This window comes from Schistocerca cancellata, chromosome 2, assembly GCF_023864275.1.
Source record: "Schistocerca cancellata isolate TAMUIC-IGC-003103 chromosome 2, iqSchCanc2.1, whole genome shotgun sequence".
Classification (NCBI taxonomy): Eukaryota; Metazoa; Arthropoda; class Insecta; order Orthoptera; family Acrididae; genus Schistocerca; species Schistocerca cancellata.
In genome coordinates, this window is record NC_064627.1 from 74,669,404 (window position 1) to 74,697,068 (window position 27,665).

Below are 27,665 nucleotides of genomic sequence, written 5' to 3' on the forward strand. Positions count from 1 at the left end.
AGATGATATCACTAGACCACAATAAGGGTATTGGAGAATGAAGAAGAAAGCAGAAGACAGAGAAGCACAGAGGGCTTTGAAGTCTAAATTTGCCGCAAGGCAGTTAACTAAGTGAAATGTCGTCAGAGAAAATTTACAGTTGTGTTACCTTATGTCTACCTGTGACTGGTCCAGCAGCAATATCATGAAGACGTTCCTATCACTATGTTTTAAACTGTGTATAAATGAGCCACGTAATTTGTAATAGACCCATGCACGTCAATTTAATAGCAGTTGCAGTCAACATACAAGCTGATTCTAGAGTATGTAACTGTAGATCATATTGCTCATAGCAGATTGTTATGTGTGCACAAAGAGCAGATTGGAGTCATTACGAAAATCAGTTACAGAGGCTACCCAAAGCTGACAGACCATTTTCAATACTATTATTAGATGCCTTAGCACCTTATAATAGAAGATGTGGATAATAAATATGTCTTTACTATGTCATATAATTTTTTCACAATATCTAGTTATGGTAGCTATCGCAGAGCAGAAGGAGAGTATGTTAACAGAGGCAATGGTAAACGAGGTTACTGAAACCGTTATTAGGGTCAAATGAACTAACTTTGTATCCAAACTAATGAAACAATTCTGTTGCTTGACAAAACTGAGAAGTTACATACCAGCCCGTTCCATCCTGAAACAAATGGGTGGATGGCCAGAACAAGTGCACTACATGGTATCCAAAATGGTAAGCCATTATGTGAACGCACAGCATTCAGATTGGGATATATACTTAAGTTTTGTCATCAGTGGGTATAATTCAAAAGTTGATACCAGAACTGGACTCTTGTTGCACGAAGTAACATATTGGAGGAAATTGCCATCACTTTTGACAAAGTTCAACCTAAACTGGGTCCACAGGGTGAACCAGTAAAGAATTTTGCAAAGAAATTTGGCAAAGGCAAAGTGCACTAACACATAAGCTTTAGAGAAGCAAGAATGTATTGGACAATGGACGAGTTAACAGTCACAATACAGAACAGAACAGTGGGTGTTACTAGCTAATCCATATACCCCAAAGGGCAAAACGAATATTCCAATTAAGTTTTGTGAAGTGCACAATTTCACATTTCTGAATATTTACAGTGAGTTGGCAATAACTGCATCACTTTGAAATCTTATCACGTTCTGACTGAATATTAGGCAATTTGTTTCAGACACCACAGGGTCTACACAACAGAATGCCCTATTTCTTGAGGCAGTTTAAAAATATTAAGTCAGTCTGTTTCAGCTCCAACTATTCCGTTATCTGCAGCAGGATTTAAAAGTTGCTCCCAATTTTTTGCCTATATTTGGTGCATTTTTATTGTTTCACTTTTGTCTTTCCAAGCTAAAATAGTGACAGTTCAGGAGAAGGCACAACAGTGCTTGGGTGCAGAGAGTTTAAATCCACTGTTATGATGCAAACACAATTCATTCTGTTTACAAGAAAGTAGCACCTGCCAAGAGGATAAAAGCAAAAAACGGGCAGTTTTAGACACTGGCAGCATTCTGAAGCAGTGTGCAGGAGCTCAGGGTGTCTCCACTGAACAAGCTGAGACTGTCCGACAAGTTTCCAACTAAGTCCACGCAAATCAGTTTGTCTGGCTTAATGGGAACTTTTGATGCTACATGCAACTATTCAAAAGGTCTTCAATAAGTGGTTGTCTATATTCACCTGCAATCAAACCTTTGGTTTCAGCAAGATGGTGCTCCACCTCACTGGTCGCGATGGACCCACGAATTCGCCTCCATATTCTCCTGACACTGCACTATTGGATTTGTTTCTCTGGGGCTACATATAGGAAAAGGTGTTCACCGCTGGAGTGCAGGACCTCCAAGACCTGCACACCTGGACTGTGGAAGTCATCAGTACCATCCCTCTAGACATGCTGTGATGTACCTGAATAAAAATTTAATACAGACTAGAAACTGTTTGCATCATCACTGAGGATGATGTGGAAGTGTTTTGGTTTGATGATGTGATTTTTTTAAAACTTAACATGACATATTTTATTTTTGAGAATGACAAAGATTTGTTTTATTTAATTTTGTGTTGGGAGCAAATTGAAAATAGGGCACTTTGGCGGAGACACCATATACTTCATTACAGACAACACATCTTCAAAAAGTCTGAGGTACTGTCTGCCAGGCCATTAGTATAAAATCAGCACATTTGAGCTCAGAATATGTTCTAGGATTCTACAAGAAATGGACGTTAAGGATACTGAATGGTAGTTTTGTGTTTCACTTCTGCAACCTTTCTTGTGGATGGGTGTGATCTGTACTTTTAATTATTGTGAACAGTTTTTTATTCAAGGGATGCACTATATACACTGTTCAAAAGAATTAGATGAACATGACTTTGGGCATCTGTCATACACCACTGAGCTATAACTGAGGACTGAGTATGTAACCAAATTACACCTTTATCCTCAAAAATTAAATGTACAACAAAACATCATTACATACTCAATCATTTACATGAAAAGAACTGAAATGTCTGACAGATATAGAAAACAAAGTGGAAACAATCATTCATTCCATCATCCTGGGTGATTTTCACTAGACTTTGAAAGCTCCAATAATGTGTATCCCCTGCAAGAGCGTTCATCACTGCCTGACACATACATGGCATGCTTTGTATAAGTCAATGGCGGACACCCTGCAGTATCTGTTCCCATTCTTCAATGAGAGCTAATGAGAGTTCTTGGAGGGTCTGTGGTGGAACGGGATAACCAACAAACACATCTGTCAAGTATGTTCCACCTATGCACATTGGGGTTTAGTTTTGGACTCTTTGCTGGCTATTCCATTACTTCAATGTCCAGGCTTGGCAACACATCCCTGCTGATGCTTGCCACATAGACCCTGGCATTAGAAGGAATTCAGGGCCACCATGATAAGCAGCAGCCACCACACAGTCCAACACTATCTGTTTGATGTTCTTCCTCGCAGTAAGATGACCATGGACAATGAGAAGCCCAATATGGTTATCAGCAGTGAAGCCTTCCTGCAGTTTTACAGAACATTGGGAATTGTCGATTCCCTGGACAACAGGTACTGCTCACCAAGGGTCTCTACACACAAACACCCCCATCACCTTATGACAGACAATTTCAGCATCCATCTGTGAATAATACGGTTCACCAGTAATGAAGTTGCTGCTTGACATGGGCACGATAGTACTGAAGGTGAGCTGCAAGATGCTGTAGTGTCATGAGCGTCACTAGAGCAAGACACTTGGGTCGTAAGGTCCTTTCTCGTAATCAGATTATGGCAGTCTGATCGGACACAGTGGCTCCAGTAGCCCTTCTGTGAAAGTCTTGCAGTGCTCTGACAGTAACCATATGATGTCACAATGCACAGGTGGCCCAATATCGGTCTTCATGTAGGATTGTAATGCAGTATCTGTTCCCATTCGCTAATGAGAGTTAATGAGAGTTCTTGGAGGGTCTGTGGTGGAATGGGATGACCACAAACACACCTGTGAAGTATGTTCTACCAATGCACATTGGCCAGTTCATCTTGTGTACTGACCTATCTCCCTGTAGCATGTCCACGACCTACGAATGACACATGCAGAGGCATTGGCATCTGCAGCAACACAACCAAAAGTCCGTCCTTTTTAGATAGCATAGACCACCCTTGTAACTTGCACTGCATTAAGATGTCAAACTGGATGTGCTTGGTTGAATACAACGTCCCCAAATGACAGCTGTTATCTACTTCCACTGTCCTCTTCCATGTGCCCCTTGGTCTTCCTCTCTTCCTTGTTCCCTGGGGATTCCATTCCAATGCTTTTTTCTCGATGGCTCCATCTGGTTTTCTTAAGGTGTGCCCCAACCATCCCCACTTTCTCTCTCTCTTATCTGGTCTTCTATAGGTATCTGGTTTGTTATTCGCCAGAGCTCCTCATTACATATTTTTTCTGGCCACCAGATATTCCTAATGCGTCGAACACATCTATTTATGAAGCTTTGTAACTGGGATGTTATCTTTTTATCCATTTTCCAGCTTTCACTGGCGTACAGAAGGACAGCCTTCACATTTGTATTAAAAATACGGATTTTTGTTTTGTATGTGATATTTCTATTTTTCCATATTGGATACAATTGTATGAAGGCAGCATTTGCCTTTTTAATGCGGTTTTTCAAGTCATCTCCAGCTCCACCATCTTCCGCCACTATACTACCCAGATACAGGAATGAGTTGACAGTCTGCACCCGCTGCTCACCTATTAATAATGGCACCTCCATGTTCCCTGAATTTACACTCATTTCCTTTGTTTTGCCTATATTTATCTTGAGGCCAGCAGTCTCTGCTTCTTCTTTCAGCAAGTTTAATTTAGCTTGCATATCAGTCAGCCTTGGAGCTAGTAAAACTATGTCGTCTGCAAAATCCAAATCCTCCAGACGTTCTTGGATCCCCCACTGGATTCCTCATCTCCTGCCTGCTGTGACTCTTCTCATAACAGAGTCTAGAACGAGTAGAAAAAGTGTTGGTGACAAAATGCAACACTGACGGACTCCAGTTGTTACTTTTATGGGCTCTGTCACATTTCCCTTGTGGAGTACGCAGCATTTGTAGCCATCATATAGATCTTTTATGATGTTTAAGATCTTCTGTGGTATGCCATACTTCCGCAATACCTGCCAGATTACTTTATGTTTCACGGAATCTAAGGCCTTTTGAAAATCAATGAATGCCAGGTACATGGTTGCTTGGAATTCTTTGCTTTGCTTTAAAATGATCCTAAGAGTGTTAATAAGATCAACACAACTGTGTTGTGCCCTAAAACCGGCCTGTTCTTTATGCAGGCGCTTTTCAAGGGATTCTTTAATTCTGTTTAAAATAATTCTGGTGAGGACCTTACTGGGCACTGACAACAATGTAATACCACGCCAGTTGTTACAGTCTGACAAATTTCCCTTTTTTGGGAGCTTTACCACCGAACCATTTTTCCACTCCTTTGGAGATTTCTCTTCAAGCCAAATATGCTTCAGCAAAGGATGGAGCACTTTAACAGTACTTTCAATATCAGATTTTAAGAGCTCCGGTGCTATGTTGTCTAGGCCTGGAGCCTTTGTATTTTTTAGTGTTTTCAAGGCAATCCTAATTTCGTCCATTGAGGGGCACTGCAAATTTATATCTTGATCTTCTTCGACTTCCTCTGGAACATCTCTTACTTGTTCCTCTTGGTTGTCTTCACAATTTAACAGTTCCTTGAAGTGCTCCTCCCATCTCTGTAGCTGTGCCTGTCGAGTTGTAAGCATCACCCCATCCTTGTTCTTAATTGGTCCTTCATGTCTGAAGTTCTTCATTGACAACCGTTTGGTGATATTGTAGAGCTCTTTCATATTTCCTTGTCTTGCTGCCTCTTCTGCTAATTTTGCTTGCTCATCTATCCATTTCCTTTTATCTTGACGTAGCAAAGTTTTCACTTTTTTGTTCGCCTCCATGTATTCTTTATGCGCTTCGCTCTTCTGCGCTCTTGTCTTAGAAAAAATTAACTTAAGTTTTAGTTCTTTCCTGTGGCTGATTTCATTCCACGTAGCATCGGAGATCCATTCCTTCCTTTGATGAGCCTTAAATCCTAAGATTTTTCTCCCACATCTAAATAACTGTCTTTGATTTTTTGGCAGCATGTTTCAATTCCCTCTTCCATAAAGTTTTCTTCAGAGAGGACCTGGAATCTGTTTTGTAGTTCAAGGGCAAATGTTTCTTTGATCTGTTGGTCTTTTAATCTTGCCACATCTATTTTCTTGCACCTGTGATTGAGCTTGGTTCTATTTGCCACTGTCTTCAGTCTGAATTCCGCCAAAACTAGGTGGTGGTCACTTCCAGCGTCTGCCCCTCTTCTATTTCTGACACCTAACAGAGAGTGTCAGAACTTCCGGCTTATGACTATGTGGTCTATTTGATTTTCGGTAACATGGTCTGGAGAAACCTACGTTATCTTATGGCAGTTACGATGTGGAAACAATGTGCCTCCAGTGACTAGGTCATGTTCAGCGCATATATCTATCAACATTTCACCATTTACTTTCCTGATCCCCATTCCATACACGCCCATGATATGTTCAAGCCCTTCATTTTCTGAACCAACTTTTGCATTCAAGTCACCCATTAAAATTTTTATGTTCCTAGAATTTGTTTGTCTAAGGACTCCGTTAAGCTCTGTATAAAATGCATCTTTTAATTCTCCTTTAGCTATTTCAGTAGGTGCATAGCATTGAATTACAGTGACATATCGCACATTTGTTTTAAAGCGTGCGGTTATTATCTGTTCTGAGACTGGTTTCCACTCCAGTAAGCTCTTCTTGCTGCTTTTAGATAGTAAGAGCCCTACACCATTCCTATGCATTGCATCCTCACCTGTCTGACCCACATACAGCAACACTCCACCATTTTGTGTTTGGAATTCCCCAGATTCTGTCCACCTTACTTCAAATAGTCCCAATATATCTAGTCGATAGTTCTCCATCTCATTTTCAACCTGTCTTAGTCTCCCTGCCTCTCTCAACGTCCTTACATTCCAAAAACCGATATGGGTTTTCCTTTTCAGGCCAAAGGTCATATCCTTAAGATCCATCCGGCTGCTTCTCCTTTTAGTTTCTGTGATATGTGTTTTTTGGTGGTGCGGGTTATCAGCCCACAGCCCCCAAGTGTCCTGGTGGGGCTGCCACCTCATGGCCTGGACACCTGCCAAGGTTTTATTTCAGGGCCTTACCCCTTAGATAGCTTGTCTTCACCACGACTACAGAACACTATCCATCCCTTCGCAGTAAGGCCTATGTGCATCAACATTGTCCTGGTTTCCAAGGATCTTCTGCTGTCCACATTAGGGGACTGTGTCTGCTGCCACACAATCACAAGGAGGAAAAGGAAAGGAAGGGAGTGTATAGGATGGGACAGAACAGAATAGGATAGGACAGGACACTAGACAGGATGTTGTGAGACACACTTTGTCTGGATCCTCTATAGAGACCTGTCCAGCTTGGGAGGCCCTGCTGGTAGTTACACCACCGCCGGCATAGCCCTCCACTTCATTGTATCACACAAACCCCCTCGCCCACACGAACAGTGTTTCGTTAAGGCGGTGTCTCCTGAGGGGGTGTTATCTATGTACTCACTACAAAATAATGGGGCACTGGTGCTCACTTCCTTCTGGGGGCTCACCTGACTCATTGTATGGCCAATAGATGGTGAATCATTTTAATTGTTCCCTTCATTGGCAGTGAAGATCTCAAGCCATGCAATAAGACCACAAGTACTGCCTGTATCAAAATAGATTTAACATACCGGACACTGATTCACATGTTCCCCTAATTCTTTGGAACAGGGTATTATGGTTAAAAGTGGGGCTAAGTCAACCACAAATAAGATATAGAATTTTATAGTGAATTATTCAATTTCTGGATCCTTTAATGTTAGTGGTCATAACTGTTTCTCAATGCCACTGACATTTATGTCTGTTCACTTTTCTTTGCAGTGTTGGAAGAGTGAACTCCCTCAGATCTGCCTTTGTAAAGGAACATCTGAAAACAGAGTTCAGCATTTCTTTTTTGCTTTGCTATCCTGAATTTCAGTTTGTCCCATCCAAAAGTAGGGTTGCCACCTGTACCTTATGGTAACATATTATATGTTATTTCAAGCAGTTGTTCTACATAATTTTAGAATAGTAAAGTATATGAGAATACTTTAATTCAACAATGTCAGAAAAGACAGATTGCTACTTATCTTAAAGATGACACACTAATTTGCAGACAAGCAAAACTAAAAGACACTTACTCACAAGCTTCTGGCCAAAGCCTTTGTTGGAACAAAACACAAACACACCATTCAAGCACGAGACTGCCAACTCCAGCAGCTCGGGCCAGAATGCATTCTAAATTGAATAATTTGTATGAAATGTCTGGTCTAAAACATAATGAAAAATCGTGCATTGCCTACAATTATGACAAGTCGCGGTTATGGTAAGAGCTCTTGGGAGGAAAGGGAAGGCCACTGGATAGGGTTTCCACAGGATCGGGTAGAGAATCGCAACAGTTTTAACCTGCATTGCTGCTTATTTGACACTACTGATCATATATAAAGGTAGCACAGTTCAAAGTCAATGGGCTTCCATCTGATACACTTACAAAAATGACATAAAAATCACCAGATACCCACTCAAAGTGCCATTTTGATATTTGACAGGCACCCTAACCATGTCAGTCTACAATTAGTAAAATGATTGTACAAAATAAAATTCATTGAGTACGCCTGCCGAGATTTTTATCTGACACCCTACAATGTCTTGACAGGTGTGTATTTGGCCCTGTTAAAAACAAATAGGAAATAAGCTTGCCACAAACTTTTGTATTTGTGTTCTATTTATGTGTACTGACAAGGAGTATGTTACTTACTACCTCAGTTTTAATATCATTTGATGAATTCCTTTCAAAAATGGGCTATTTTAAAGAAATTCATTTCAAAGAATGACTTGAATTTTTTATTACATTTGGTTGGGTAACTATTAACACTGTTGTAATCCCTCAGGAAAATGTACATATGTCATAGAACAGTGTTGATGCACAGTTACCCCTGCTGGAAAATCCACACCCAGTCTACACTCTGAGGTAGCAGTTTCCCATTTACTCCTAATTTAACTGGATAAATGTACAATTTGGGGTAATGTAAACTTATGACATCACTCAGAAAACAGATTAATAAATCCAAAAGCAGTGTTTGAATTTCAAGCCTATTATTTCTTAAAATTGCAAAATAACTCATTTAAATTTAGCAAGCAAGTAATTATTTCAAATGATAGTCAAAACTTTTCAAGACAGTTTCCAGTTACTCTGTGTGATCCTAATACCTTTGTGGAATATAAATCGTATAAAGAGTAAAGGTGGCTACTCACCATATAGTTGATGCACTGAGCTGTCGACGGGCACATAAACAAGCTAGCTTTAGAGAAACTTTTCGTAAGAGCTACTGAGCACACATACATGGTTACATTAAGTCTTTGCTCCAGCTCACCTAGAGCGAGGGGTTATGATGGGTGGTGTATGTCATGGGAAAAATGAGCTAGGAAGAGGAGAGAGAGCTGTGGAAGAGTGACAGTAGGCACATAGGATAGCAATATAGCACTCCACATGTATTATACAAAATTTTTGACGTCCTGGTGAGTTTGGGAGAGAAGGTTGGGGTTGGGAGGCAGAGCTAGGCTGTGATAACTGAATAAGAACACAGTCTTTCTCTCTCTTTTTATGTGTTTTTTCAAGATAGTGTAGCTAAAGCTAGAGGTGGGAAAAGTGGCATAACTGGACAGTACAAATCACAACAATAAGCTTACTCACCCGTACACTGTCAACATGTGCTTTTATGAACCCATCCTCAGCCAGGTCCAGTACATGCACCAAACTGAGCTGAGGCGTTCCGGGTGGAAAAGCAGCTTCTCTCACTCTCTGTATTATCATTGAGTTCGCAGCATTCCAGTTTGAACGTTCGGTCTCACGATACCCATGTATGGCCTGGAAGAGACTATTTACAGGGCCTCCACTTAACAGCCAGACAAAGATCAAACATTTAACACAAAAATACTGTTTGTGAACGACATAGAATATTATACTTAAAACTGGAGCCATTTTGGCTCAGTTACTACCTCAATTGTGATTTATCATAGATAAAGCAAATTTGAATATTATTTCGTATTAGACAGCATTAAAGTCTCAGCTACGAATAGAAATGAGTCTATTGTTGGGCAAATAATATAATGAAGAGAACTAGGTAAAATGGCTCTACTCTTCAGAAGTATGTAAAGTTTAGAGTAGTAACAAACTGCTGATATATAAAAGGTACAAAGTCAGAATCATACAGACGTTTGAAAGATAGCCAACAGATCGCTGATGGAATATCTTGCATATCAGATAATCCATACTGTTGTCCAAGGATATGCGACAACTTACATCGTCCCAGTGATCAAACTCGTATCGTAATCTTTTCATATATGGTTCCACTTCTTCAAACAGCGATTTCTCTTCCTCTTCTGTTACAAAATCTTCACTTACGATCATATGCTGGGTGACACGCAGTTTTAAATCATCACTAAAGCCATTTTTGAAATGTAGGTAATACAAACTACTATCGCTATCCACAGTAGTACCAGTATGATCTTTTCTCGATGTCACAGCATAATTCTTTCCCGTGTTATGATTATAACAACAGTGTTCTAAGAAACAATGAAATCTTCTTCCAATCAAAAAAGAATAACAGTTTCTAACAGAAGGCACAGCCACTCCAGTTAACATATTTCCTGTGACACAAACACGTAATTCCACAAATCTCAACTCTTATCTATCTACAATAGCATAAACATAGACATTCCTGCCGATTGTCGTAACACAAACAAATCCACAGCGCTAAATAGTCCAAACTCCAAACACTACCAGTTTGATCGAGGAGCGATTCCGAACCTGTGTATCGACTGCGTGTGGCATGCCATATGGTCGCACTCATGGGAGTGATCCTACTGCAGCGCTCGAAATTGAGCGCATTGATCTGATTAAAGAGATAGAATATCGTAGAATGTCATATATTCTCTTCAATTCTCTGTCTCCACACCCATGACATTGGTACATACGTTTTCTTTTATTTTTATTTTATTTGGGCTTCAGCAGTATAACACTGTTTAGCCATGGACAGGTGAAGTAACTATGATACAAGCACAGTCTGAATATGATAGACTGTGGATACAATTGTTTTTATACATCGTTGGTACAATTTCCATATCACTCCTAAAAAAAAATTGCGAGCCTTTATTTGTATACACTTCATGAGAGATACCGTGGCTTATTTCAAAGATACAGTTTGGCACATCGATAGATATAGTCGTGTCATAACTACGCCACAGTCTATGTTAGACTGTGACTACGCTAGCCATTGTAGCAGACGATTTAAAGTACAAACTATCATTATATCTTCAGCTGGCTCAGTTATAATAATTTTGGAAACTATTGCTGTCTCTTATTTCTTTGAAAGTGAGAAGCTGCTTACTTCATACTCGTTATTTAAATATGTCTAACCAAAGGTACTGAACACGAAGCTCCCCAGTGGTAAACGAAGGTGTTAGTTGTGTGACATATGTTCTAATTTGGGGATATCATCATCTTTTTTTAATGTGAACTATATGAAAACCAGCAAATTTCTTCAACAGTTCATCAGATGCTGTCAACCATTACAAACTTCCATAAAACTCTACAGCACCAAAATAATTGATTTTTATTTGGTACCATTTGATTACATTTTGGACAAAGTGTGTACTTGTAATATAGGACAGCTCAACTTAAACCTATTTTCTTGCAATATTTAACCTATTTATTACAATTTAATATATCAAAGTGGCAATACTTATAAAAATGTTGCATACATTTTTCAGCCATTTTTAAGGCCCTGGAAATTATTTAGATGCTACATTATACTTATATTTATATTTTTCTCTCAGTATTCATGTTCTCAAGTTATTTACATATCATAATATATTCAGTTAGTTACAGTACCTCCATAATAGTAATAGCAGCATTTTCCATTCATTGATACATATATAACATAAGTCTCCTAAAACAGTTAACTTGAAATTTTTTTTTATCATTTACGGATGACTGAGACTAAGCCACTTTTCATTCTTTTAAAGTGTGTCAGTCTTCTTTATATTTTTTATTCGAAGTGTTAGGTCGTTTTATTAGCTAATCAACATGTATGAATATTTACTTGAATTTACATAATTCATGGCTAATTTGGAAATTATCGACAATGATAATTTACTCCTGAGAGAGCGCAGTCGCATGTACATAATGTGGACTATTGAAGGACATATTTCTATTAAATTAATAAGAAAAGCTCGAAAACTGTCAGAAACGAAACCGCACTGATACAATTTGTGGTAAACGAAGCACTGCACGACTTTGTTTCTTAGCAGGCTAATAACACAACACAAAAAAACACTTGTTCCCGAGGATACCTGAACATATATTTGGTATATTTGGCATGCTGAATCTGAATGTGATAAGGGATTTCCCCGATTGGCTCTGGTTTCTAAGATACAAGCAATCTCTGACGTGTAGCGATTAATAGCTAAATTTTCAGTAAATCAGTCGTGAATTCCATAATTCTGTATGCCTATTCATTTTATATTTTATGACTGCGTATGTACAAATATCTCATATGTTACTCATTATAAGGGGGAAGGTGAACGACAGTCTAAGACAACAGTCGCGACACTCACTGCTGTAAAAGCTATTACCGTTTGACAGCTGAAGCGACACTAGCCCTCCAAGCAGCAAGATAGGAGAACCTCAGATGTGTCGTAAGTATTATGTTTGTGTTTATCCTTTTCCTACCTGATTTATGATCAATATTTGAATTATTTTTTTGCCTCCAAGAGTTCGTACAATATCAGAAGACATAGATGTTCCTAAAATTCTTCTAAAATACGCGCAAGTAGGGATAAAAATCATGAATCCGGTAGCAAGTTACAACACATTTGTGAAGAAATACTTGTGTCATTAGATAGAACTGCGGCTTACCGTGTCGATATCAACAGAATATCATTGTTATTCTGAACATCATTGTTATTCCATACTGGATTTTCCGCTGTTTGATTTCAATTTTGAAAGTATTTGCACACTGCAGTGCATGTTTGACTAACCAGAAAGAATCATCTTAGCTGTTCAGTGTAAAACTACACATTACAAACCATGTACAGTACAGACATAATGAGATGGCACTGAACGTTGTCAACACTAGTTCATAACTCAGGCAACCACAGGAACTGAGAAGCATATAAGGAGTACATAATAAAGCAGTCGGATTTTTGTGATAGGTGGGAGCTGGGACCATACTGAGAAACAATGCAACACCAGAAAGGTGTACATCGCTACATAACATTGTTAGGATGACAGTTTGATTTATAAATACTTATCAGTCTTCATAAGTGAAGAGCTTTCAGTGGTTCCACCTCCTGTTTCCATTTGGTATTTATTTATTGTGTAAAATCAATAAGGTACAAATTATTTAAGAATATACCTACTCATAACTACAATTATTTAAAAGTAAAAATCATTATTTGCTTAGTGAAGGTCACACAAAACAACAAAGTATCAAGAAACCCAAAAATAAAAAAGGAAGTAATGTGTACATTAAATTACACTCTTTGTTAGGTGTCAAAATGTAATAAATTAGGATAGGAACATGTCATCACATGGACGTTACATAAATCAAATAAAAAAATAGTGCACCAAAAATAAAATAAATTGGGAATAGGATCTGCAAATACGATTGATCAAAAAATAAGAAATGAGTTATCACACTAACATTCATTCAGCTATACTGAAACAAATAGGCTACAAACTATTAGCTCTCATAGGGACAGGAGTAGATACATAGTTTTAGTTCCATACATATACATTTACAGTGAGGAGAACCTCATAGATGTAGACAACTGCAGAGAACAAATACATAATACATAGATGATTTCTTTTGGATCGTCACAACAGCCTCAATAGATCTGAAGGAGAACATATTCCACCAGGTTATATATCAAATTACATTGAGGAATAGTGCAACTCCTGCAAATGTACTTCAGTTTAACAGTATCAGCTTATTAGTCAAAAAAAAAAAACACATGACAGCAATGTTAAGAATTTAATAGCGCTAAGCTACTTACAATGTGGCTATTCAAACTTGGAAAAAACTTCCCTGAGAATTCCAGGTGTGGGACTAATGATTTTGTCAATATGCTGTAGACAAAGTAATGGAAAGAGGGGAAGAGGAAATACTACAATAATGACTTTTCTTTTATCTCAATTGCACAATATAGCAACCATAAGCAGTAATTTAAACACAGTTTTTAAATTGCGTTAATTTATATGGAATAATATTCATATAATTAAAACACTTAGAAATATTAACTATTTTAAAATATGCAATTTATAAAATTCAATTTCATTGAAATATCTACAAGACAAATACACTTAACAATATTACATTTGCAGCCATATATTGAAGCACTATCACTTAACGCTGCTGTCATTACAACTGAACTGTTGCTAATTTTTTAAAAGTGCACACACAATGAACGTCAATTATGTGCATGTGCTTGCTTCCTAAACACAAACATGAACATCCATTCCTACCTTTTTGTCAGCCATCAATGGACAGCACAGCTTAAGTTTTCTTAGATGTTCCTCGGAACACTTGAGATGAAGTACAAAGAAGTACAGTAATTTCTCCCATGTCGGACTGTCAATGATACATGAAAAGAAAATAACATAAATATTAATATTTTGTTATGGTACACTACACCTGTAAAGAATTACAATATTATAATAAATGTTGTATGCTTTGGGTATAACATCCACGATATATACAGGGTGAGTCACCTAACATTACTGCTGGATATATTTCGTAAACCACATCAAATACTGACGAATCGATTCCACAGACCGAATGTGAGGAGCGGGGCTAGTGTAATTTGTTAATACAAACCATAAAAAATGCACAGAAGTATGTTTTTTAACACAAACCTATGTTTTTTTAAATGGAACCCCGTTAGTTTTGTTAGCACATGTGAACATATAAACAAATACGTAATCAGTGCCGTTTGTTGCATTGTAAAATGTTAATTACATCCGAAGATATTGTAACCTAAAGTTGACGCTTGAGTACCATTCCTCCGCTGTTCGATTGTGTGTATCGAAGAGCACCGAATTACGTAGGGATCCAAAGGGAACGGTGGTGGATCTTAGGTACAGAAGAGACTGGAACAGCACATTACGTCCACATGCTAACACCTTTTTATTGGTCTTTTTCACTGATGCACATGTACATTACCATGAGGAATGAGGTACACGTTCGACGGGCGTTTCATAGGACGTGGAGGATGCATAAGTTGGCCAGCCCGTTCTCCTGATCTTACACCTCTGGACTTCTTTCTGTGGGGTACGTTAAAGGAGAATGTGTACCGTGATGTGCCTACAACCCCAGAGGATATGAAGCAACGTATTGTGGCAGCCTGCAGCGACACTACACCAGGTGTACTGCGGCGTCTACGACATTCATTACGCCAGAGATTGCAATTGTGTGCAGCAAATGATGGCCACCACATTGAACATCTATTGGCCTGACATGTCGGGACACACTCTATTCCACTCCGTAATTGAAAATGGAAACCACGTATGTACGTGTACCTCACCCCTCATGGTAATGTACATGTGCGTCACTGAAAAAGACCAATAAAAAGGTGTTAGCATGTGGACGTAATGTGCTGTTCCAGTCTCTTCTGTACCTAAGGTCCATCACCGTTCCCTTTGGATCCCTACGTAATTCGGTGCTCTCCGATACACATGATCGAACAGCGGAGGAGTGGTACTCAAGTGTCAACTTTAGGTTACAATATCTTCGGATGTAATTAACATTTTACAATGCAACAAACGGCACTGATTACGTATTTGTTTATATGTTCAGATGTGCTAACAAGACTAACGGGGTTCCATTTAAAAAAACGTAGGTTTGTGTTAAAAAACATACTTCTGTGCATTTTTTATGGTTTGTATTAACCAATTACACTAGCCCCTCTCCTCACGTTCGGTCTGTGGAATAGATTCGTCAGTACTTGATGTGGTTTACGAAATATATCCAGCGGTAACGTTAGGTGACTCACCCTGTATATATTTTTATTACAAGTGGAATATGAACGTGTGGATCATAATCATTCAATTTTCATTGCTAAGCTAAAATGCAGAATTCACCACGATTGTATAAAATTCGTGAATTTCCCTGAGATTTTCCAGGTTTTCCAAAAGAAACACCACTGTGTACTTCTTAGCAGTTTTGTGTAGCTAAAAGTATTTAAAATGAGTATTTCTAAGCGTGAAATTTGTGGAAACTACTACACTTATCGCAAGACTCTGGAGCAGCATATTTCCAAAGCGCACCCTCAACAGCTGAACGAAATCAAAACTCATGTTACAAATAATGAATCTTCAGGTTTCTACCAGTGCTTCATATTCAACAAGAATTTTACTTGTAAAAGCAATTAAAACGCCACCAACGAAACACTCATGGTATAATGCAACACAAAACATTGAACTGTATGATGTATTCATTTTAAGCTGATTCTAAAAATTTTTCGATTGATCATAAGTTGAAAGAGGAAATGAAAAGCGCTACATAACCTAAATTCGTCAGACACTGTGCCGCTAAATTTGTTGACGACTGCTCGACTTTTAAGTATGTTTGCCTTTGTTCAGATTGAGGTGAAGCGATAAGACAAAAAAATGGTAGGAATAAACAAAATCAATGGAAAGTCTCCTGCAGACGTGAATGTCCTCTATAAGGAAGGAAAGTGCCTTGTTAACTTTGATCGACTCATTGTAATATCCACAACTATATTTTATTCAGAACAATATTCATGACAGCATTATATGTGGAATTTGAACAAACATTAATGTCATGTTAATAAAAAAAGGACTTAATTGATACTAAAATAATAATAAATAATTATTGTCAGACACATAATTTAATTTCCTATGAAAAATATATTTCAGACAATATTCATGGAAAAATATAATGTAAATCTTCATCTTTTGTTATCTATGATTCTTCTAGTATAATCCTTCGTCTTGTTTGAACTTTTGTAATGATCGGACATGGCTGATGTCTTGCAGCACTGAGGTAATTAAAAACTGTATAATGTTGTTAAGTAATATTTGGAAAATAGAGTTTTTGTGTCACTGAAATCAATATGCGTGTTTGAATTTTTATTTTAATATGATTCTTGCCCTATGTAAATGTTAAGTTTTCTGTTCAGCTACAATGGAGTGCAGCCATTGGCGCTATTGATCTACAGCGCGAATTATTGGTAAAATGCTGAATAATGAGTGACTAACATGGAGAAATACTTTTAAATGTTAATGCACATAGTTAAGAGACAGAAAAGATTTAATATATATTATTTGTTGAGAGCAAAACAAAGCCTGAACCAGATTCGATAGGTGATTGTCTTATGTTAACCGCCAACTTAGTGAAATATTGCAGTGGCAGTTTTAAACTGATTTTATATACAGATGTAAATGTTGTTGGTCATAATTGCTACAATAATTGTGTATTGGTGGCCCAGAACCCACTTCGAGGAAATAAATTCGACTTGGATTGTGAATAATCTTTAGAGTGCAAATAGCATCTTACGTGACATAAATTCTTATCTCTGATGTATGGAGCCTGGTTATTTCGTAACAACTTTTATGAAATATTTTGACAGGAAAAATACACTTGTGTGCATGTGGTATTGTGTGACAAAACTGTTCATTTTGCCTAAAGAAAAGTGCTGCCACCTCGAATAACTGTAGCATTAAATTCTATAAACGATCTGCAACTTTGTGTCATTTACACTGCTAGACAGACAACATTGCTACATATTCCCAGGTGGAGATGTCTTTAATAAAATAACGATCATTATCTGGGAAAAGCAGTGTTTAAATAAAACTGCATGTTACATTGATATAAGTAACTAGTTTTATTGTAATCTTGCTGAAATTGTACAACACACAATCAAACCACAATACTCGCATGCCTCACTGGTGCCCAATTATTATAATTATCATTATAATTACATTCATTATAATTTTGTAATTATTTACAGGTGTAGTGTCCCATAACAAAATATTAATATTTATGTTATTTTCTTTTCATGTATCATTGGCAGTCCAACACGGGAGAAATTACTGTACGTCTTTGTATGTCATCTCAAATGTTCTGAGGAACATCTAAGAAAAATTAAGCTGTGCTATCCATTGACGGCTGACAAAGGGGTAGGAAGTGATGTTCTTGTTTGTGGCTTGGAAGCAAGCACATGTACGTAATGACATATATATATAAGTATGTAGGCTGATGCAGAAATGGCATCAGACCACCAAATACATCAACCTTCGCACACTTCAGTGCAAGTGCTTGAGAATGTAAATACTGATGATGACAATTTATTACCTGATATTTCAAGCGAAAATGAAACTAAGGAGTTGTTAACACAAATGGAGATTCCTGCAGTTAAACGGTTAGAAGTGAATGATAATATTTCTACTGAGTAAGGGACAGAAATTAGCAATTCTCAAGCTATGTCACTACCAAATATGCTACCATTATTACCGGTATTTGAAAAGTTCAGTATAATGGAGAAGGAAAAGGAAAATCATAGACAAGAAAATGCTATAAAAGAACAGCAAAGCAAGCTCTGGGAGCAAGAGTGTGACAGGAAACTAATGGAACAAATAAACAATATTTTTATAGAACAAGATAAGGAGATTGTCCATAGAATTAATAAGGTGTTAGTCGATTGCGATAAAGCAATTACGACTCATTTCAGCAAATAAATCAGTGCAATAAAAACTAGTATTGAGCTGTCGGCAAATGTATCAATGCAAGTGAATAATCTTCAAACCGAAGAAGGTAAGTTAGAAACCCAATTCAAAGCTTTGGGTACTACTGTGGAGTCAATACAGAAGTACAGAAACAAGTCAGAATGGAAATAACCAAGGTATTGAACATGGAAAACCACAATTTTGAAACAATGTTAGCACACAGCATCGAGGACGCTGGTAGTGACAGGCAAAGGAACAATAAAAATTTGCCAAAATCCTATATTTCAGCGCATGAAAGACCAAGTTTCAGTAATTAACTTATATTAGCCCAGCATTTTGTTCCACCTAGAAACTCGAATTAAAATCAGGGTGTACTTGCACTAAAGTCAGTACACAGCCTGCTAATGACAACAATTCTATGCACTTAAGTACCTTAATGGATGAAGAGAGCTTAATTAAACATCGTCAATTCCATGTATTCAATGAGGAGAGTAAAAAAGAATATTCATTCCACAGTTTTTATTAGGAACTTTAGAAGTGTTCTTCCTAAGTCTTGGATGGAGGAAAAGAGAATCCAGTTTGTGGTTTCACACATTTCCTGTGATGCATTGCTCTGGGCGTTGAAAACAGCAGAAACATGCAAAACATTTAACAAATTTGAGGTGTTTCTTGACCAGTTCTGGTCAGCATCGACTCAAAAACGACTAAGAAAGATTGTATATAACACAGAAATATATAACCTGAAGACAGGCTCTTTGAGAAAATACTTTGAAAAATACATTAATATGGCACAGTACTGGAAATGAACCAGTAACCACACGGGACTATTTACAAGTATTGAAGGCTAGATTGCCAATAGATATTAGGGAGAAGCTGTTTAACGTCACAGATACTGATCTTAAGGAATTTTTATCTGTGATAGATTCGTTAGAGTTAGTCCAAGAAGACCCCAGAAATAATTCTGATGCAACAAATAGTGCCAACTGTTCAAACAGAAAAGGTTACTGGAATGGAAATAATGGAAATAGAAGCGAAGGCAATCCCAAGAAAAACAAAAACAAAAGCTATAGCAATAGAAAGTACAGAAACGGTAAATAATAATCTGTAATAATAATAATTACCAGGAAACCAATGACTGACTACCCCTAGCATCCGAATGGCAATCAAAGGCATTGTAGTAATGAAAATGCCAACAATAATAATAATAATTGTAATCATGGAAGACAAAATGAAAATACATCGGACAGTCCATACAAGGATAAACAAAAAAATATGTGTGGTGACAGTGAATATTGGCGACAACCAGGGCCAATTCACTGACAGCCGCAACAAAATTTTATGAATCCGGGTTAGCCAGTAAATCATGTACAGCCTACACTCATGTTGAATAACCAGTATCCAAAATTATGGGACCAAAGAAGGCCACCTCCGACTGTAGAATCACAAAATGTGAAAATAGTGGTGGTATCCTGGGAGCCGAAACAAAATATACCAAAGTCAATGAGCTAATCTCGGTCCCTGTATGCCTTTGCCAGGAGACCGAGATTAAGAATGAAAGCAATAGGTCTATGCGAGAGAATGTTAATAGGATTCACTATCTGAATGATAATAAAATTGGAGATGAACTCTATCAAGACTCTGCCATTGGTGATAGAGAAGAAAAAGAAAGTATTCAGGCAAGTGTCAATGGAACCATCAATGGTGTAGCAACCATTATCCTCCTTGACATGGGTGTGAGTGTATCAGTGATGAACACACAACTTTTTAAGAAGGTGAAGCAAATAAAAAGACATGCCGATTTTGCCTGATACAAATTGCAAAATTATAGGAGCGCTTCGAAACAAGGCACAAATTATAAAGTACCAGACACAGGTTGAAGTTTGCTTTGGAAGTAATAGTGTTATATGCATGTTCCTATTAATGGAAAACTTATCAGTACCGGTGTCACTGGGCCTTGAGTTTTTACAGGACAGGGAGGCTGTAATAGATTATGGTCTGGGGAAAGTGTGTACTTAAATACCAGCTGCGACCAATAATGTTGAAGCTAAATCAGGAGTTTGGTGTGAGCCTTCCTCTGACAAAAGAATTAGATGTATTTGTCAGCAAACAAAAATTGTTGGTGTTAGAATATGATCACCCACAAAAGTATCATATTAAATGAAACAATGATGCACCCAATCATGAGTGACATCGGTGCAGCAATAGAGGAGAAAGTGAAAGAGGCAATTTGCATTGACGCTTCACAGGCTGGATAATTAATAAAATTGTTATCCAGATATCATTAAGTATTGATTGATCGACCAGGTACCATAAAAGATTATATTTATGATATGAAAGTCTGTCCCCAAAGACCTATTGCAGAGCTTTATACTTGGTCCCCTGGACAAAGAAAAATGGAGTAATGAAGAAAAACCGAAAAATGCTGGCCTTGGCAATTATTGAACCATCAAATTCACCATAAGCAGCCCTTTGTTGGCTATAGCCAAAGCAGATAAAAGTATACATTTAGTTCTCAATGTACGAGACATCAACAAGATTATAGTGCCAGTGAAAATGAGACCTGAAAACCTCGATGAACAAATTCAGAAATTTTTTGGTAAAAAATATCTGACTTCACTTGATTTGTGTTCTTGATTCTAGCAGATCCTATTATCTAATGAATCTAGACAATATACTGCTTTTGTGTTTGGGGGCCAAAGCTACCAATTCTTCCCTTTGGGTTGAATATTAGTGCTGGTGTGTTTATAGCAGCGTTAGATAACATACTAGGACCCCAGCTATTAGATCAGGTCACAGCATACTTGGATGACCTTTTGCTAGCGACAGATACCTGAAAAGAACAAGTTTCTAGCAAGAGGAGTAACGGTGAATTTAAAAAAATCGAAATTTACTCGACAAGAAATAAAATTCTTAGGTCACATAATATCGCCTCAAGGAATTAGACCAGATCCAAGCAAAAAGGAGCAATTGAGAATTTTCCGTACCCACGGGCGAAAAAACAACTCAAAAGTTTCATTGGGTTAGCATACTATTTTCGAAGATTTCTGACAAGTCAGCAGCTTAACAGCGAAGCATTACTGAGCCTGTTAAATATAAATGCACAATGGTGCTGGACAGCGCAGTTCACAGAAGACTATGAGAATATCAAGTAGGCACTCATTAATGCACCGATTCTCTATCAGCTGGATATATCAAAGGATTTCTTTATTGCATCAGACGCTTCAAATTATGGAATCAGGGCATGCTAAACAGATAAATGATAAACTGGAAGTCAAAATGATCGGATTTGCCAGTAGAATCTAACCTAATGTGAACGCTCCTACACAGTGACCAAACTTGAGGCACTCGCTATAGTATTTGCTTTCAAAAAAAATTCAGGTACTATGTATATGGGAAGCATGTTAACGTCCTGAATGATCATCAGGCTTTGAGTTTTATGTTAACTTGCAAGTTACTGCATGGACGTTTAGATCGGTGGACTCTAGCTCTACAAGAATATGACTTCAGAGTCAGGCATGTTCATGGACAATGTAGTTGCTGACGCATTACCCAGGCTGCTGCAAGGTTTACCAGTGTTTGCAGCCTTATTTGAAAGCTCCACAGACTATAAGATTTTGCTGGTAAAAGACAAAGCTAATACAAAAGACTATCTAGCGATGTGGAAAAAATTGAAGCAATGCCAAGAAAATGATCCGATGTGGAAGAACATCAAAGACATATTGCGTCAGCAAACTGACAGTGCTTTCCACCAGTATTATCGGTTGAGCAACGATATGCTGTTTTACAAATCAGACAATCCAAACAGTAATTGGCAGGTGTGTATTCCTGAAGACCTAATTTGGCTAACACATCGAACATGGGGGCATTTCGGCATTATCAAATGCACAATGAAGATAAATCAGTATTGTTACTATCCGAATTTAAAAAGAAAAATACAAGAACTTATAAGAACACGTAAAATATGCCAGAAAGTGAAACCAAGCTATGTATGCAGGTACATTGTATTACATCCCATTATTGCACAATCTCCATGGCAGAGCACAGCTATCGACATTGTAGGACCCCTATCAACTGCTAGAGGGGAGTTGAAATATATCTCCTAGTAATGTATGATTTGTTTACTAAATATATAAAAATGTATCCACTTCGAACATCAAGTGCCAACAGTATTGGGAAAAGGTTAAAAAATGATTATATCAAGTTTGTCGGATGCCCATCTACTGTAATAACTGATAATGCTACATATTTTACTGGAGAGAGGTGGAAGGACCTTATGGAAGAACTTAACATTAAACATGTCTTGATTTCACAGTTTTCTCCGAGCAGTAATCTGGTCGGGAGAACTTTTAGAGAGCTAAATTTGTTCATATGAGCTCATGCCCACAATAAACACACTAAGTGGATAGAATACCTAAATAGTTTTATGGAAACCTACAACAATTTACTGCACATATCAACCAATTTTACACCATGGAACTCATGAATGGACAGAAGAACGAAGTAAATGAATGGGCTAAACCCATACCAAAGATCCAAGAAGAAAAAATAACACATCAGGAGAAACTGCATGTAGCATTACAGAATGTAAGTCGTCAATCTGAGCTCTGCAAGGCAAAATTTGATAAAAAAACTTATTAACAAACAGCAATACTGTGTCAATGAATTGGTATTGCTCAGAATGCATCCCAAGGCATCACTAATCAGAAGGAAGAATAGAAAACGGCAATTATTATACGAAGGACCATTTAAAATAACCTCAATCCCACATGTTTGATGTTGTTTACTAGAACATATGAGGACAGGGAACCTAAAAGGACTATATTGTCATAGAGACATTAAGAAATATTTGCAGTAGGAACCCACTTTTAATTCCTATGTAAAGGAAATAATAAGTCTAGTGCTAATGCACAATAGCACAATTGTAAATATGTAAATAGTAGTCAGTGAAAATGTTATCGTAAGTAATTTCATGAATTAATATGTACTGGTCTGTAAGATTACATGCCAGTAGTTACACTATGGTATTCATGAAATATAAATCCCAAAAGGTGAGAATTTTTTATGATAAAAATTTAATTAATCTGAAAAGGTCATTTACTTGATACAAGTTACTGAAAACCCTTATTTTTATCTTTTCTATATAGGATATAGAAATTCCCAATATAAATATGTATATAGGTAGATAATGTCTATTCATGTAGAGGGTAAATGAGTCAACAATGTTTCTGTGAACATCACCTATGTGCACACATGTAATGAATGTTAACTGTGTGTGAGTTGTGTGTCTGTCTGCATCCGCATTCACTACTGAGAGAACGTTTTCCTGTTGTCTACCGTTTTAGGTACTTTTTTCTTTACACGGTTATATTTGCTGTTTGCTCTTGTGACGTTTTTCCCTGTTAGGTGAACCGAACATGGACATCTGTCCCATAATCTGGTAATAATCCTAACAAAAATATGAATGAATGAGTATAAATGAACAGAAATAACATGTACGTCATTAAATATGGAAATGTACTGGTATTTACACAGTTCAGTGATGATCTTATGGTCAGGACAGTGTAGAAGGTTGTAGCAGTCATCTTGTTTCATACTTTTTTTGACAGTGTATCATCTTTATTTGTTATCATGTTATTACAGTATGGAACAATGTGCACATGGACAAAAAATTAATTATTTTGTTATGTGCCATTTGCATAGTAGATTGTTGTTGTGTGGTTTATGAAACACTAGCAGCAATTAGGACAGTGAAGCATGTCTCACAAGAATTATGAAATTCTAGTGGACACATTAAAACTGTTTTCTTTTAAGTAAAGTGATGAACAGTGATTATAGAACAAATGAACGCCCATAGAGTGTTCATGTTAGCAGCAACGACATGGAAGTTAAAAAACTGTTAACATTATTAAAATCGATGTAAAACTGTAGACCTCAAAGGTGTGACAAGTCATCTTCGTGTGACAAATGTTATGAGACATACTGTACAGCCAGTCGTGCGGCAACAATATAATGCAACGCTGTCTACCCAGTGACTCACGGAAATGTTTGCTTACTGCAAGAGATAAACAAAGGACACGATGGACAACAGAATGAAAAACGGTGCAGTGTCGTACAAGTGCATAGTGAATTAAAGTTGACCATGAATCACAACATTCAAATGAGTAGTGTCAACATGCTGGACATTGACCAAAAACAAACTGTATGAATCCTTGTGAATGACAGAGAATTTGAGATCAAAACTTCTTTCACTGGATAAATATAATAATCATCTTGTTACTCTTACCCCTCTTTTCGACATTTCATATACCCACCTTGTACGAGAGGGATGTGGAAAGAGAGAAGCAGGACCTGCTCCAGTAGTACTTCCAGACAGCAACAGATCCATACCAGGATGATCCCGCGCTCCGTCCATGCAGTCGGGGATGTTTCAGCAGTGGTCTCTATCTTCCTGCAACCCAGAGGCTCGACATGGAGGCGGCTACGCCACGTCGTCGGGGAATCGTTATATGAAATTTGTTATTTGAGTTACATAAACTTTTAATTTTCACATTAAACCTCCGTAAAAGACTCTCTTGGCCTCTGATGTGACTAAATAGAAATATAAATTTTCATGTTTTCAGAATCCAGTGAAACAAAATGTGGATGTGGGGGGGGGGGGGGGGAAATAAGTTAATCTGGGAAGACTCCGCCGCATATTCCAAGATTGTACAGTTACTGAAGCCATTTACTCAGTCGAGTCAACACTAACTGTGTCATGCATTACTCAACGTTATATCTGAATATTTGCGTGATGAAAAAAATATTTTAATCATGTGAAAGTGAACAATAACATACGTGGATACGGTGGTCTGATAAAAAAAATACAATATGTAAACCAATTTTTTTTCTCAACCAAAGGGGCAATGTAATATCCATAACTATATTTTATTCAGAACTATATTGTGTGTGGAGTTATTGTCATTCACATAATTTTATTTCCTGTGAAAATTATATTTCAGACAATACTCACAGAAAAAGATAATACAAATCTTCATCTTTTGTTATCTATGATTCTTCTAGAATCCTTCTTCTTGTTCGAACTGCTGCAACGATTGGAGGGGGTTGATGTCTTGTAGCACTGAGGTGTTACGCAATATTTGAAAAATAGAGTTTCGGTGTCATTGAAATCAATATCTGTGTTTCAATTTTTATTTTAATATGATTCTCGCCCTATTTAATGTTAAGTTTTCTGTTCAGCTACAATGGAGCACAACTGTTAGTTCTATTGATCAACAACGCGAATTATTGGTAAAATGCTGAATAATGAAAGCTTAACATGGAGAAATACTTTTAAATGTTAATGCACATAGTTAAGGTACAGAAAAGATTTAACATACATTATTTGTTGAGAACAAAACAACGCCTGAACCAGATTCGATAGGTGATTGTCTTATGTTAGCCGCCAACTTAGTGAAATATTGCAGTGGCAGTTTTAAATTGATTTTCTATACAGACATAAATGTTGTTGGTCATAACTGCGATAATAATTGTGTATTAGTAGCCCAGAACCCACTTCAAGGAAATAAATTCGACTTGGATTGTGAATAATCTTTAAATAGTGTGCAAATGGCATCTTATGTAATATAAATTCTTATAAATGTATGAAGTCTGGTTATTTCGTAACAACATTTATGAAATATTTTGACAGGAAAAATACATTAGTGTTGTGTGCGAGTGGTTTTGTGAGAAAAAACTGTACGTTTTGCCTAAAGAAAAGTGCTGCCACCTCGAATAACAGTAGCATTAAATTCGATAAACGATCTGCAACTTTGTGTCATTTACACTGCTAGACAGACAACACTGCCACACATTCCCTGGTGGAGATTTCTTTAATAAAATAACGATCATTATCCGGGAAAAGCAGTGTTTAAATAAAACCGCTTGTTACATTGATAACTAGTTTTATTGAAACTGTACAACATGCAATTAAACCACAATACTTGCAGGCTACATCATGTTGGACATGATCTAAACTTAAAAATCATAATCTGAAACCCCAAGAACCAGATAGCATTGCTGCACACTTTGCTGTAGGACGCCTGTTTCCCATTGTTCTTGGCAAAATATGACCAACAATGCAGGATTCAAATTTGAATAGATTGCATCTCTCAATGCTGCTGGGCTTGCATAACGTTGCAGCTTCTTATAATATGGCTTCATATTTAGTTACACATGAATGATGCAATTACCATCAAAGCTTAGGTGTACAAAGCTAAGGAAAGCGATAATCGATACATAATGCTTTCATTAGCCATTGTAACCTGTACATGGAATTAAGAAGCAAAGTTTTCATGTTACCTGCACCTGGAATTGAAAAGTGCAGATTTCATGTTAGTAATAATTAATAGTGCACATGGTGAATTACTAGCAAAAAATACAGAAAAGATTTTATTTGTGTTGATAGGACTCTCAGTCTACATGGCTATTATTTTGAATTTACCATGGTACTAGTTCTGGAAGTCTGACTCAATAGCTGAGTGGTCAGCATGACGGAATGCCATCCATACAAAGGGGCCTGGGTTCGATTCTCAGGCAGGTAGGATATTTTCTCCAATCAGGGACTGGATGTTGTGTTGTCTTCAACGTCATCATCTCATCCCTATCGATGGGCAAGTCTAAAAAGTCTTGCACCCAGCGTCCAGTCTACCCGACGGGAGGCCCTAGCCACACGACATTTCTTTTCAGTACTGGGTGAATTTCCATGCACTTTACTCATTTCTGACAGAGATGACTGTGATATCTTGGCTGTATTTTTCAGCTATACATAGTCACAGGTTGGACAGTTTTGTCACAAGGTATTCGTGTCAGATCTGTCGCAGTCCTACAGTACTGCTTGGAACAGAATAACAGATGCTCTTAAAATGAGACTTTTCTGTACCTGGCATGTGAATAGAGCATAGTGGAACAACACCAAGAGTAAAATTCTGCACAAGGACAACGGAAATGAGATGTTCAAGCTTGTTAAGTTATAAATGCAGATAAGAGAAGTTGCTATGTTTGAAAAATCGCTGCAAAAAGCACTCCTGAAGCTCTGTAAAGATCCATATACACCCGAATTTGATCATTATTCCAAGAAAAAACTATGAACAAAATGCAAAGTGTTGGGCAGATTGTCACAGGATGCAATCTGCACTCAACACAAACATGCACCTGGAGAGTATGCACAAGGCTTTGAAATATGTATGTGGTATTGCAAAGCAA

The 27,665-nt window shown here is 37.4% G+C and overlaps 1 protein-coding gene across 5 annotated transcripts in view; it reads right to left on the reverse strand.

The window, feature by feature from the left end:
* The window catches only part of LOC126161346 (alpha-ketoglutarate-dependent dioxygenase alkB homolog 7, mitochondrial), a 229,287-nt gene that overhangs the window by 19,503 nt on the left and 182,119 nt on the right, over positions 1-27,665 (reverse strand). The window contains exons 1-3 of one of the 5 annotated variants that reach the window (XR_007534901.1): positions 9,981-10,395; positions 9,372-9,545; positions 1,703-1,927 (exon numbers count right to left, since the gene is read on the reverse strand). The exons of 2 other annotated variants lie outside the window; for them this stretch is intronic. Coding sequence is in view for 2 of the 3 variants with exons in the window: in XM_049917110.1 (XP_049773067.1) it covers positions 9,372-9,545; positions 9,981-10,322 (516 nt within the window). In the remaining variant the exon portion in view is untranslated. Of the gene's footprint in view, positions 1-1,702; positions 1,928-9,371; positions 9,546-9,980; positions 10,396-27,665 lie in introns of those variants that run through there. 2 more of the 5 variants (XM_049917110.1, XM_049917113.1) reach the window with 2 other exon arrangements.